Source organism: Theileria annulata, chromosome 1, assembly GCF_000003225.4.
Source record: "Theileria annulata chromosome 1, complete sequence, *** SEQUENCING IN PROGRESS ***".
In the NCBI taxonomy this organism is placed as follows: domain Eukaryota; phylum Apicomplexa; class Aconoidasida; order Piroplasmida; family Theileriidae; genus Theileria; species Theileria annulata.
Genome location: NC_011129.2, coordinates 173,276 through 185,327, shown reverse-complemented (window position 1 = coordinate 185,327; position 12,052 = coordinate 173,276). Strand labels below are relative to the sequence as shown.

Below are 12,052 nucleotides of genomic sequence, written 5' to 3'. Positions count from 1 at the left end.
AATTAACATCTATACTTCCAAGGGTAACGCAATGTTTAATCAGGTGGTTAAGACTTTTGGCACCAGCTGTTGTTGGTCCACTTGTTGTGATGGAGAGGTTGTGATCTGGGAAACGAACGATCCTCAAAAGTATGCCAGCAAGGTTTTCGTCGATAAAAGTGGACATAACATGAGCATATACCTGTTAAATGGCCGAATCTTGCATTTTGGAAGGTCAGAAGAAGGTAATTGGCAGTATTCTTCTAATAAAATAATACTTGACCTAGATAAGACTTCCAGTACCATTGGTTATGACTTTGCCCATCATGGTGAAACTAGGACTTTCACTGCAAAACCTGGATACCAATTCAAAACCGTAATGGTCAGTAAAACACTTTCTGAAGATCATATTTTTTGGGAGGCAGAAAGGGATGATGAGTGGTCAAACATGGTCACTGTGTATGGTGTAGAAACAAGCGTTAAGAACATTAACATATTCCTCAACAATAATAAGGTTGAACACTTCCACGAGGTGGATGGTAAGTGGGTTACAAAAACCACCATTGTTCTTGATATTGACAAGAATACTGATAATGACCTATTTGAATATAGATCCACCAGAAACTTCGGTCATTTCAATCCTAAGCCCAATTTGACAATCGAGAAGATTGTAAAGAAAGATTTGGAGATTTGGACCGCCAAACCGGATGATCATGGTCTAAAGGCTGTACTCATGGGTTCCGGTAAGGATGAGAAATTCCTGTCCATACTACTACAGAGTGGTAATTTTGTACTTCTTAGGAAGTGTGGTAAAGGTCAGTGCTGGGAAGACATCACTAAGGAAAAGAGTGATTTCTCTGGTATCAAGATGTACTCCCTAGAAGAGGGTACATCCAAGTATCATGAGCTCACTAAGAATGATTATGATCCAATAGTATTCGAGTCAAGATATGGCTATGAGTTTAAAGAAGGTGTCAAGTGTGTTAAGATCACATACAATGATAAAACTATGTGGAACCACACTGATGATCCTGAGTTTGGATATCTGAAGGGTCTATATCTTGATCTTCCTAAAGACCAGTTCAGTGTCACAAATCTTAGAGATCAGACTAAGCATCTTACCAAGGCAGTCACCACTGTTGCACTGGATATTGAGAAGACTCAGAGTACAGATTTGTTTTACTACAGCGACAAGAATGGAGTTATTACTTATGCTGCTAAGTCTGGGCACGTATTCAACAAGGTATCTCAGGGTACCACAGATATTTGGGAATCTATTAATAATGTCTGTGGTACGTTGGTCAGGACTATGACTAGCGATGGTGTTAAATACCTAGCCATATTACTGGATAATAATATGTTCATGCTGTTCCATTTGGAGAATAATACTTGGAAGGATATCACTTCCACTAGCCATGATGTTACTAAACTTAAGTTCATCGGAGAGAATGATCTTGTGCTTACGTCCTCAGACTACAGGGTTACGATCGTCGATCTATCATTTACTTACATATTTAATGATGGAGTCGAATGTAGGAAGGTGAAGCTAGGAGATCTTGAGGTTTGGAAAGATAGTGACGATCCCGAGTTCTCATCGATCATGAAATTTCGATTTGGTCTTCTTTCTAACAATTTCTATGTCCTTAATAGTGATAATGAAACAAAGAAACTAGAATTCAAACCAACTCCTGAAACGGCAGCTGTAATAACTACAGTGTCTGTCACCAAACCAGCAGAACCAACGAAGGTCACAGCTGACATATCCAAGACTGAGAGTACCAGTGAGTTTGAATATACTGATCAGAATGGTGTCGTTACATACACTCCTAAAGATGACCATGTGTTCACTAAGGTAACTAAGGGAAGTACTGATATCTGGGAATCTAAAACTAATGTCTTTGGTACCTTGGTTAGGACTAAAGTTTCCAAGGGTGTTAAATTCCTTGTTGTCCTTCTTACAAATAATATGTTCACAGTGTTCCAAGAAGATGGTGGCACGTGGAAGGATATAACATCTGATAGACATGATGTTAAGAAACTAAGGTTCTTCGGTGATAACGATGCTGAGATCACCACGTCTGATTACTCAGTTAGTATTGTCGATCTATCATTTACTTACATATTCAAAGATGGAGTCAAGTGTAAGAAGGTGAAGTTTGGAGATGATGAAGTTTGGAAACATACCGATGATTCTAACTTTGCGGATATAAAATCATTTTCACTAGGACTTTCATCAAACGCATTCTTTGTTAAGAATCAGTCTGATCAAGTCAAGAAGATAGAAAAGGAGGCTGAGGAACCTGAGCCTACTCCTGTCACACCTGCTCCAGAAGAGGAGGCTCCTGAAGCTACTCCACCAGCTACTACTCCCGAGACTCAACAAGAGACTACTCCTGCTGAACCTACAGTCACTAAGGTTACTCTGGATATTGAGAAGACTCAAAGTACTGGTCAGTTTGACTATACTGAACACAATGGAATCGTCACTTACAGGGTTAAGCCTGGTCATGGATTCACTAAGGTTACTCAGGGTAGCTGGGGTATTTGGGAATACAAGGATCTTTGTGGCAGATTGGTTAGGACCAAACTATTCAGTAATAATGAAAGATTTTTGGCCATTATACTTTATAACAATTCTTTCAGGTTGTTCCGTCAGTCCGAAGAGGATACTAGTTGGGAGGATATCACTTCTGAGAGACTCGATGTCACAAAATTGAGGTTCCTAAGTCATAATGATCGTGGATTGAGGAATATTGACTTGACAGTTTCCTTTGTTGACTTCTTTTATAGCTTTAACTTTAGAATTATATCCAGGTGTCTCAAGGTTAAGTATGGCAATCAGGTTGTATGGAAACATACTGATGATCCCAATTATTCAGATATAACCACATTTTATTTCGGTATCATTTCAAACCGTTTCTTTGTGAGAACCTTAAAACCGCAGCTGGTACAAGTGCTACCGAGGGAACACTCCGAGGACTAGCCAAAACACTACATGGTAATGCCACCTCACTAGCCGGTGCAGCTCAGGGTGATAGTGCTGAATCTAACGAGGCACTTAAACAAAAAGCTGGCGAAAATGAAAGAACACCTGGTACACTAAGGAAATTAGCCAGGGAACTACATACTGCAGCCAAAGCACTGGCAGATAAAGTTACTGGTGCTGATAGTGGAGCTGCCCAAAATCTTGCCACTGCTGTCGGTGTCACTGAAACTGCTTCAGTAATTCGACAGAAACTCAAAGAACTTTCTGATGAAACTGATAATAGTAAACTACAATCTAAGGCCACTGGTGTTACATGTCAATACGGCCAAGTCAGCGGTGCATACACTGAAGTTCAGGGACAAAATGCAGCAAGTAAATATGACGGTGATAAGCAACCTCTATATCAAGCAGTTGATAAGGCATGGGAAGCTTTCAATGATCTGTATAATGCTGATCTCAAACAACTTGCCACCAACCTCAAGAATGCTATCGGTGAAGTAGGCGCTCCTGGTACACTCCAACAGACCCTCCAATTACTCGGTGATCATCAAGATGCTGATTCTGAACTAACTAGTAAGGCCACGGCTGTTCGAGATGCATACCAAAGTAGCACAGCCACTGAAGGTGTCAAACCGAAATTCACCGATCTAAAGGAGAAAGAATCTGCCTATCAAGCTATTGCGTCTATTAGTCCTCTATACGATGCAGTTGTATCTGCAATGACAGCATTCGACAATGTGTATAGGCCTGAAGAACTACTCAAGAATGTTGTCGGAGAAAATGATCAGGCTCCTAGTGGTCCTGATGGTGCTAAGACTCTTCGGGAGGCGCTATATCAACTTGGTACTGCCGGTGCTGGTGATCTACCTGAGCTGGTCACTGCTGTCAAGGATAAGTACAGCAATTTCTTTGGTACCGGTGTCAAAGATAGATTCCACTTGGTTCAGGCGCAAGCTGATGCATACGAACAGGGCAACACTATTAAATCTGAGAAATACAAGGAACTTCTCCAGTCCTGGACCAATTTCAATGACAACTACTATAAGGCCGTATCTTACTACAAATACTATACTATTATTGTTCCATCAATCATTACACAGTAGTCAGACTCGTCAGGTAAAACCAAATACGTATTCCACAAACCTAACGATCCTAAAAATGGTTTTGGTGGATGGCGACCATACCCAGAACACAAAGCAAACTCAGGAGGATCAGGATGCGACTCCAATGAACCACTTGTTCATGCTTGGATCTGGCACTTCTTTGATATCCTTATCGTTACTAAAATTTATCTTGAAATTATATTCATTTATTCTTTGCATTATAGAGACTCCAATATATCCCGTGCTATAATTAATCAGCCCAAGATGTCAACTTTCCTTAGTATTGTGTTCTATATCTATAATGAAAGTCATTTGGATCAAAACTGATATTAATGATGTTGGCAGTTAGAGTACCGCTACTAGCACTAGCGTATGTGAGGGTTCCTTCTATACCACCTGACAGGGTGAGACTATTGTTGCCGGAGTCTAGGGTCAGACTTTCATTAGGAAGTTCACCGCCATCGCCATCGCGTTTGGTACCAGCCTTGAGGGTTAGATTGAGTTTGGTAGGCCTACTTTGATTGTCGCCAGGATCGGCGGCAGTGAGATTTAGTGAATTGGTAGCTCCACTACTGGGACCAATAGTTACGCTATTAGAACCACCAGAATCAAGATTTCCTTGAGTGAGAGTGCTGCTGCTGGTGAATTCTAGAGTATGAGATCCGGTGAGAGCCGTTTCTAGTTTTTGACCACCACTAGGTGTGACGTTCCTGGTAACAGTTATTGAACCAGTGGCTTTGAGAGTATTACCATTGAGTGTAAGGGTAACTTCGGTGAGAGTTAGAGTGAGGTTAATGGTGGCCGTACCAGTTTGCTGTTTGATCCGAGTTATTTTACTTTTTTGCTCACTATCGACAGTATATTTGACTACTTGAACAGCACCACCATCACTTTTTTGGAGTGTAAGAGTATGACCACTAGTAAGGTCTGTGAGGTCAAGGGTTGCTTGAGTGATAGGATCTGATTCAGCTGGGCCAAACGCATTATGATTTCCACCCCAATTACCCAAGAATACAAATGGTCCATAATTATATTTCTTTAGCAGAGCTACAATCACGGGTGGAACGTCTGTAGCTATCAGAAGTATCATATCAATCTTATCAACCAAATAAAAAGGTACGATCATACCAGGTGCAATAGCTGGGTATATCATGTATACTAGACCCATACCAACTAAAACCATCAGTACAGGAGAAAAATTATGCCATCTAGTAATGTCATACTTACAATTGGTGGCAGCAATATGAGCATGTGTTGGAAAACCAGGTTTATGATTATGACCAGCAGGAACATTATAATTGGTGCAACCAACTTCTGAAGAGGAATATGTTAGCTCCTTCGCAGATTGATCGGCATTCAGAGTGAGTCTCTTACAGGTAGCACCTGAGCCACAAGTTTTCTTGAAGGTTAAGGCCCACCAAGTTGATTAGCAACTAGGAACAACTTCCAGTTAAACTAACTTATCGCAATAAATGGCAAAACCGTGTCCTTCATGTCAAAGTAAAAAGGAAGCCAGTGAGAATTATAGTGGTGACGCCTGTGGGTTACTTATGTCAGCCTATGTTCTTGCTGGACTTGCTATGATGCTTAATATTAGGTTGTCGTATAGTTCTGCTCCATATGCACTCATTAGATTTAGGTTACCCGAGAATCTATTCAGTGTTTTTGTAAGAAGAATGGCTAGTGCTTTGGAGCTATGGTGTTTACCAAGCATGCTATTGGGTAACATAATGGACCTAATTCAGAAACTGTTTGATGGTGGAGCAGAATTAAGAGCTATCAAAGTTAAAGCCACAAAACTACAGGAGAAGGCCGGAGAACTTAAATCCGCTCCTGGACTTAGTGGTGCTGGTGAAGTCAGTGCTGCAGCCGGAACACTAGCAGGTAAGGCCGGAACGCTTAACAGTGAAGCCAGCCAAATAAAGGGTGGTGATCTCGATGTACTTAAAACTGATGCCACAGCTCTAGCTTCAGCAGCCGGCAGTAGTGGCCTCCAACAGAAGGCATCCGAACTAGTCAGTCAATCTACTGATACCGGAAAGGCCATATCAGTAATAGATGCATTCGGCAAGGTCAAGGCCGCATACACCACACTATCTGCTGCAGCTAAAGAAAAAGAAAAAGAAGATGATGGAAAGGTCACAGCTGTTGATAGTGCCTGGGGCAATGTCAATACAGAATTAGAAAAACTTTGTAAGGCACTCATCAAACAATACGCGGATGAGGTGGGATCTAAGGCAGGTGCACTCCAAAGTAGTCCCAGTGTTGGTACTGCCCAAAAGTTCAAAGAAGCATATGACGAGTTTGGAAAGGTCTACAACGCAATACCTGATGAAAATGCTAAAACTGCTGTCCAGACTGAGTGGAACGATCTCAAAGGTGTCATCAGTGGTGAAATGAAGTGGTGGAAATTCTACTGGATCACAGCACCCTCCATAGTTACTCAGTGGTTAAACTTTCTAACCTATGTAATATTATTGATTATATTTTTTACTGTTGTAATAGGCCTTGAAAAAATCCCATCTCAAATGCCAAACAGGTGTTCTCCGACGATATATAAAATTGATTATCCCTGTTCAACAATTTAAATACAATAAATTATACCTTTGGCCTGCTATTATTCTGAGTTCATCCACCTGATTTCACAATAAATGTATTTTTTAACTACAATCAAAATAGTCTAAAAGAAAATTAATAGTTAAAAGTATGATATGAGTCTAGTAATGAAGGGTTATTAAAGAGCTCCTAAACAACCATTAAACCATAAATAAAAGAACCTGTAATAAAAGTTTAAAGTTTAGTAAATCGACGGTGCTACACATTTCACGGCATGAATGCATTGCCAGTTGGGGAAAACCAACGTCAGCCACTGGAACACAGAGACGAGAACCAAGAATTGGACCTACAGTGCTGCCGCAAGGTGTCTCGTTCCCGACCCTAAACTCCTGCAAGGGAACTCCAGCAGAAGCAGCAGCTGTGCGCAGTAGAGAAGATGAATGAGTTTCTGTGGCGTAGCGGCCGTTGACGTTCCACTTGAGAACAACTCCGGCGTGAAACGCTGGCGAGTGAGTTGAGATGTGTTTCTCTGAGTAGTTAGGGTGAACTCCGTGAGTCATGTCAGCGCTAACCACCAACGCTCTGTCCCGCGTTTCCATCAATGAACAGCCCAGAGCTCCAAAAAGCTTCTCCAGCCATAGAAACGTCACGTTAGAATCTGCGCCGTAACTTAATGATGAACCAATTTCTTCATAATTGTAACTCACAGTCACTACCACAGCGTCGTTATCCTCTCCTACAAATGAAAATTAATCTCAGCATTTTTTTCTAACTACAAACTATAAAACTAGATAGGTAATGTAAAACAAATTCCCTAAGAAGTAGCGGGAATCAGCAGCCGTGACTCACCTTGATTAAGGACAAAGTCAGTGAAGGCAGAAATAGATCCAAAACAAGATCCAAGATTATCGAGTCGACCACTGGAAACGAATTCCTCGTAAACACCAGACAAACAAGAGGGGTTCGAGTCCATCAAACACAACTCAAAATCAACCAAGTCCTCAACTTCACATTTCAATTCACTAAAACATATTGCAATGACAGTTATAATATTAACTATATAGTATAAATGTATGGCTAGAGAGTGATACGATGAGACGAGTTTGAGAAGTGGTTCAGTTTGTGTTGAGTTAAGATTATGTACAACTTCAGTGCTAATTAACGGCTTCAAATGATTATCCTACAACTCATTACACTTATTTATATACTAATTATATTAGTTATCTTGTTAATATATATAATTGTGAAGCAGATGTAAAATAGTGCCCCGTAGGGAATATAAGGAACCTTGTTAAGTTTAAGTGCTTCTCGTTCAGTTGAGTTTTGTAGATGAATTGCTAGATTTGGTAATAAAATCAAGGGTTTTTGGACATGTAATAACTTTTCTTCTAGTTTGCCTACAAAACAATTATCAATGCTAATAGAATACCGTTAGACTTGACTACAACTTTTCCAGCTAAACCTAAATCACGGTCCATCCAAGTATGCCACAACCCTCCACCATACGTTGTTACTGATAACTACAGGATATTTTAGGGAGCTAATACTATATTAACTAATATTATCTACTATAATTTAGCTAAACTATATTCATGATATAATTAAGAGTAAGCAAGGTTGTATGGAACTCAAACCTGATTAAAACCTTTATTGTTAACATGACACTTAAAATCCAACTTAAGGCAAGGAGAATCAGTATGAGAACAAACCAGTATCAATCCACCCTTGCTCGGATCAAATTTCTTACCTAACAATTTTAAACAGTTATTACTAAGAATAATAGTATATATCAATAGTGGTAATTGTATAAGAATGTAAAGAATAGTAGTTGGATACCTATATTGAAGGCCATCATAGTGCCATTATTATTAGTAACGTAATAACTTTGTCCATTTTCCAATTTCCAATTCTCACTAAAAAATTGCTCAGTTACACATCTTCTAACTTTTTTAAATAACTAACAATTAATGTGTAAATAATGGGTGTGGAAGAAGATACAATTCATTGAGGTGTTTGATGGGAAGATGGTTGGTAAGGTAAAGAGAGAGTTGTTTGACTGTGTGGAAAGGAGAGCCCGTGGCGTTTAGGAAGTCGACGAACTTCCGCGCCAAAACTTGAGCTTCCTTTAATTTACAACTATTTAGACTCATAAATTCTCTAATTTATCAGAAATAATTAATATTATCAAGTTTAACTGCCCAACTGTGTCACCACTTTTTTTAACACTATCAGCTTGATAAATGTTTTTTAATAATATTTTATATAAATTTATATTTTTAAATTAATGGAACAAATTACACAGCCCGAACAACAGCCCAATCGCAATAACAGACAAACCAGTATCTTCCAATTACCTATTATTATGCTATTAATTAGACTATCATTATAATATATTGTTATTTATAGTAATTATATAATTAATTCTGTTGTTACAAGTTAACACATTTTACACCGAGTTATACAAAACTGTATTTATTGGTGGTGATACAAAATGTTTCAGATTGGATTATACAGTTGATATTTCAGTTAATAATACTGCGTGTGATCTTTTCGTTGTTTTCGAATTATAAGAAGAACTCGCCACTAAACCAAACTGAAGTACTCAAAACATTCAAAAATTACCTCAAACCAGATGAACTCTTCGTATCTTAATACCTATTGTATATGTTTAACTTAAATTTAGGATGTGTATGGAGTTATAACGAATGATATAAGGATAGATTTGGAAAATATTGAGCCAAGCCAGATTGTGTATAGGAACGAGAATAAATCGTATTTTTACAAGAGAAACGCACCTTTCGAGCCGTTTAACCTCAAATACAAACCCTCGCAGAAATTTCTTAAAGATAAACATGATAAACTATTCCTCACAGTCTTTATTATTCCTCATAAAGCCTATCAACACAAACATGTAATTTACACTACTAACTATTGATTATCAATTCTTTCTAACTTTTAATAATATTAAATTATGAATTGTAGATAAATATGTAGAAACCAACTCTTATGCTTTTTAGGCTGAATTCAATAAAAGCACTTTTAAAGAAGGCATGGAAGGACATTATATATTGAAAACAGTGCCGTTGACAAGGTATAAAAAGAATGTAAAACAGTCGGCAGTGAGTTTGATGAATTCGGAAACGAGTGTGGAAAAGGTTAGAGGAGATGAAGAAGTTAAGTACTGGGTTCCGAGAGTTGATGTGAACTTAGTCTATGACGATAAGGAGCATTTGCAGGTGAAAAATGATCCATACTTTGATACATTCACTAAATATTACGAATATCATCTGTATGACCCTGTGTTATACCTGTCACAATTTTGGGTATTGGAGGAACATTTGGTGCCAATACTCGTAGATAGTGACAGTGTGAATAATGGTAAAACTGAAAGATATAACCCTGCAAAAGTGTTTAAAGAAATAGAGTATGAAAAGAATTTATTTCTCAATAGTTTTGTAACTGATCCTAATCTTTCCCCTTCCAATAATCTGCAACAAATCAATTCACTCTTTAATAACACTGTAAATACTCTAAATAGTGGTGATAGTGTTAAGGATACTGATAAGATTGATGTGGAAGAGGAAATGAAAAAATTAAATATGGCTGTAGATGATGTTGATCGTGGATTAATTGAGGGTGTAGTAGATAATGGACTGGTCAAAAAAGAACATGAAAGTTTAATTAGTGATGTTGTGGAGTTGGATATTTTGATAAATTTTAGTATATGCTCGCCAATGTATTATATGTTTATGAGCCAAATGAATGTAAATAAGAATATCTTGGGAATTGATAACACTAAAGAATTGGATACCATCAAGAAAATGTTATTGAATACCTCACCCTATTATTTAGTTTTTTCATTTGTTTTCATATTATTACATTCGATCTTCTCAATGTTTGCTTTTAAAAACGGTACGTTACGGTTCTTACTACGGTTTTTCTTGGTGATTTAGTTATATTCTACCTTGGTTATATAATCGAAACTAAATATAATTGTAATGTGTAGATATACAATTTTGGATAAACAATAAATCAATGGAAGGATTGTCGACAATAACTTTAGTAATAAACTTGGTTTCAGAGGTTAGTATTCCAAATCTTACCAGCTACTTTAGAGAATTAGGATTTATTAACACTAGCTATATAGTATTATCTAAACTATGATAGATATATACTATTGACTAATGTTGAGTAGATAATAATCGCGTTGTACGTGTACGATGATGAGAACCGCTCGTACATGATTCTGTTTGAGATTCTCTTGAACATCTTCTCATCGTTCTGGAAACTCACCAAGGCAATCAAGGTCAAATTCCACCCATTTTACCCTTTCATCACCATCTCACACACAACAGTATTGATTATACAATAATACTATTAAATTTATAAGTAAATTTAGCACTAATGTGATTTAGAGTCACATTGAGAATAAAACGAAAGAGTATGATAGAATCGCAATAAAATACATGTCGATGTTATTAACACCCTGCGTAACTCATTAGAATATACCAATTTTAGTTATATATATATATATATTCCATATTGGGGGATAATGTAAAAATGATATAGGTGATTGGATATGCAATATATTCCTTATATTATAATAAGCACAAGTCGTGGTATTCATATTTTATCTCAGTTTTGGCTGGATCAGTCTATACTTTTGGTAATGAATTAGTTCAGGCGATTCTTGCCATCCCCTCCTGCAAAATAGTTTTACAGTTTATTTATTTAGTTATACTAAATTATATGATTTAGGTGTTATTATTCTTTTAAATATATATAATTATGGCATAAATGTGTGTAGGATTTATAATGATGACACCTCAATTGTACATAAACTACAGACTAAAGTCTGTTGAGCATCTCCCTTGGAGAGCACTTATCTACAGGTAAACAACACATTATAGCTAATAATTATACAATTGATAATTGTATAATAGATCACTGAATACTTTTGTGGACGATGTGGCGTCATTCTTAATTGATATGCCAATGCTTCATAGGTTGTCCTGTTTCAGAGACGACATCATCTTCTTCTGCTATCTCTACCAGAGATGGAAATATAAAGTCGATCCAAACAGAACAATACATAAAACAAATGATACTAATGCTATAGAAAATACTCCTAACACGACTGATAATGGTGGTAACACCGTTGATGATGGTAACAAGACCCAAGAGTTGGCTGATAATAATGTAAAGGATAATAATGAAGGATCGGATGAAAAGGAGTTGGAAAGTGTAAGAAGAAGAAATTAATTTATTAATAATAATTGTGCTAAATTAACTGTATATTATTGATATTATGTAGTATTGATATAATTGAGAATTTTTATCAAAATAGTGTAAATAAAAAAAATAAATGTAAAATAAATAAAATAAGTAGTCGAAAATAAATAAATTGATGGTGAAAAAAATCAAATAA

General features: G+C 37.2%; 5 protein-coding genes across 5 annotated transcripts, besides 11 other annotated features; 3 read left to right on the top strand and 2 right to left on the bottom strand.

Moving 5' to 3' along the window:
- Nucleotides 1-31: 31 nt before the first annotated feature.
- TA16595 (SfiI-subtelomeric fragment related protein family member, putative) lies at nucleotides 32-4,395 on the top strand (the record flags this gene model as incomplete). Its single annotated transcript, XM_948532.1, has 3 exons — nucleotides 32-2,821; nucleotides 2,908-4,044; nucleotides 4,069-4,395. The coding sequence occupies 3 exons, from the start codon at nucleotides 32-34 to the stop codon at nucleotides 4,393-4,395; spliced, it is 4,254 nt and encodes a 1,417-aa protein (XP_953625.1).
- TA16600 (Tpr-related protein family member, putative) lies at nucleotides 4,346-5,251 on the bottom strand (the record flags this gene model as incomplete). Its single annotated transcript, XM_948531.1, has 1 exon — nucleotides 4,346-5,251. The coding sequence occupies one exon, from the start codon at nucleotides 5,249-5,251 to the stop codon at nucleotides 4,346-4,348; it is 906 nt and encodes a 301-aa protein (XP_953624.1).
- Nucleotides 5,171-5,239: a sequence feature (1 probable transmembrane helix predicted for TA16600 by TMHMM2.0 at aa 5-27).
- Nucleotides 5,252-5,540: 289 nt separating the features above from the next.
- Nucleotides 5,541-6,656, top strand: TA16605 (Tpr-related protein family member, putative; the record flags this gene model as incomplete). The annotated part of the gene is made up of 1 exon (XM_948530.1): nucleotides 5,541-6,656. The coding sequence occupies one exon, from the start codon at nucleotides 5,541-5,543 to the stop codon at nucleotides 6,654-6,656; it is 1,116 nt and encodes a 371-aa protein (XP_953623.1).
- Nucleotides 6,510-6,578: a sequence feature (1 probable transmembrane helix predicted for TA16605 by TMHMM2.0 at aa 324-346).
- Nucleotides 6,657-6,824: 168 nt separating the features above from the next.
- Nucleotides 6,825-8,774, bottom strand: TA16610 (aspartyl aminopeptidase, putative; the record flags this gene model as incomplete). Its single annotated transcript, XM_948529.1, has 7 exons — nucleotides 6,825-7,360; nucleotides 7,474-7,804; nucleotides 7,912-8,021; nucleotides 8,054-8,144; nucleotides 8,259-8,371; nucleotides 8,461-8,564; nucleotides 8,623-8,774. 7 exons carry the CDS (start codon nucleotides 8,772-8,774, stop codon nucleotides 6,825-6,827), a joined length of 1,437 nt encoding a protein of 478 aa, XP_953622.1.
- Nucleotides 8,775-8,908: 134 nt separating this feature from the next.
- On the top strand, nucleotides 8,909-11,886 carry TA16615 (uncharacterized protein; the record flags this gene model as incomplete). The annotated part of the gene is made up of 11 exons (XM_948528.1): nucleotides 8,909-8,963; nucleotides 9,125-9,267; nucleotides 9,308-9,535; nucleotides 9,642-10,536; nucleotides 10,631-10,770; nucleotides 10,820-10,978; nucleotides 11,075-11,178; nucleotides 11,233-11,301; nucleotides 11,339-11,382; nucleotides 11,432-11,516; nucleotides 11,568-11,886. 11 exons carry the CDS (start codon nucleotides 8,909-8,911, stop codon nucleotides 11,884-11,886), a joined length of 2,241 nt encoding a protein of 746 aa, XP_953621.1.
- Nucleotides 9,127-9,186: a sequence feature (5 probable transmembrane helices predicted for TA16615 by TMHMM2.0 at aa 20-39, 416-438, 473-495, 560-582 and 592-614).
- Nucleotides 10,461-10,529: a sequence feature (5 probable transmembrane helices predicted for TA16615 by TMHMM2.0 at aa 20-39, 416-438, 473-495, 560-582 and 592-614).
- Nucleotides 10,726-10,770: a sequence feature (5 probable transmembrane helices predicted for TA16615 by TMHMM2.0 at aa 20-39, 416-438, 473-495, 560-582 and 592-614).
- Nucleotides 10,820-10,843: a sequence feature (5 probable transmembrane helices predicted for TA16615 by TMHMM2.0 at aa 20-39, 416-438, 473-495, 560-582 and 592-614).
- Nucleotides 11,132-11,178: a sequence feature (5 probable transmembrane helices predicted for TA16615 by TMHMM2.0 at aa 20-39, 416-438, 473-495, 560-582 and 592-614).
- Nucleotides 11,233-11,254: a sequence feature (5 probable transmembrane helices predicted for TA16615 by TMHMM2.0 at aa 20-39, 416-438, 473-495, 560-582 and 592-614).
- Nucleotides 11,282-11,301: a sequence feature (5 probable transmembrane helices predicted for TA16615 by TMHMM2.0 at aa 20-39, 416-438, 473-495, 560-582 and 592-614).
- Nucleotides 11,339-11,382: a sequence feature (5 probable transmembrane helices predicted for TA16615 by TMHMM2.0 at aa 20-39, 416-438, 473-495, 560-582 and 592-614).
- Nucleotides 11,432-11,436: a sequence feature (5 probable transmembrane helices predicted for TA16615 by TMHMM2.0 at aa 20-39, 416-438, 473-495, 560-582 and 592-614).
- Nucleotides 11,887-12,052: the final 166 nt, after the last annotated feature.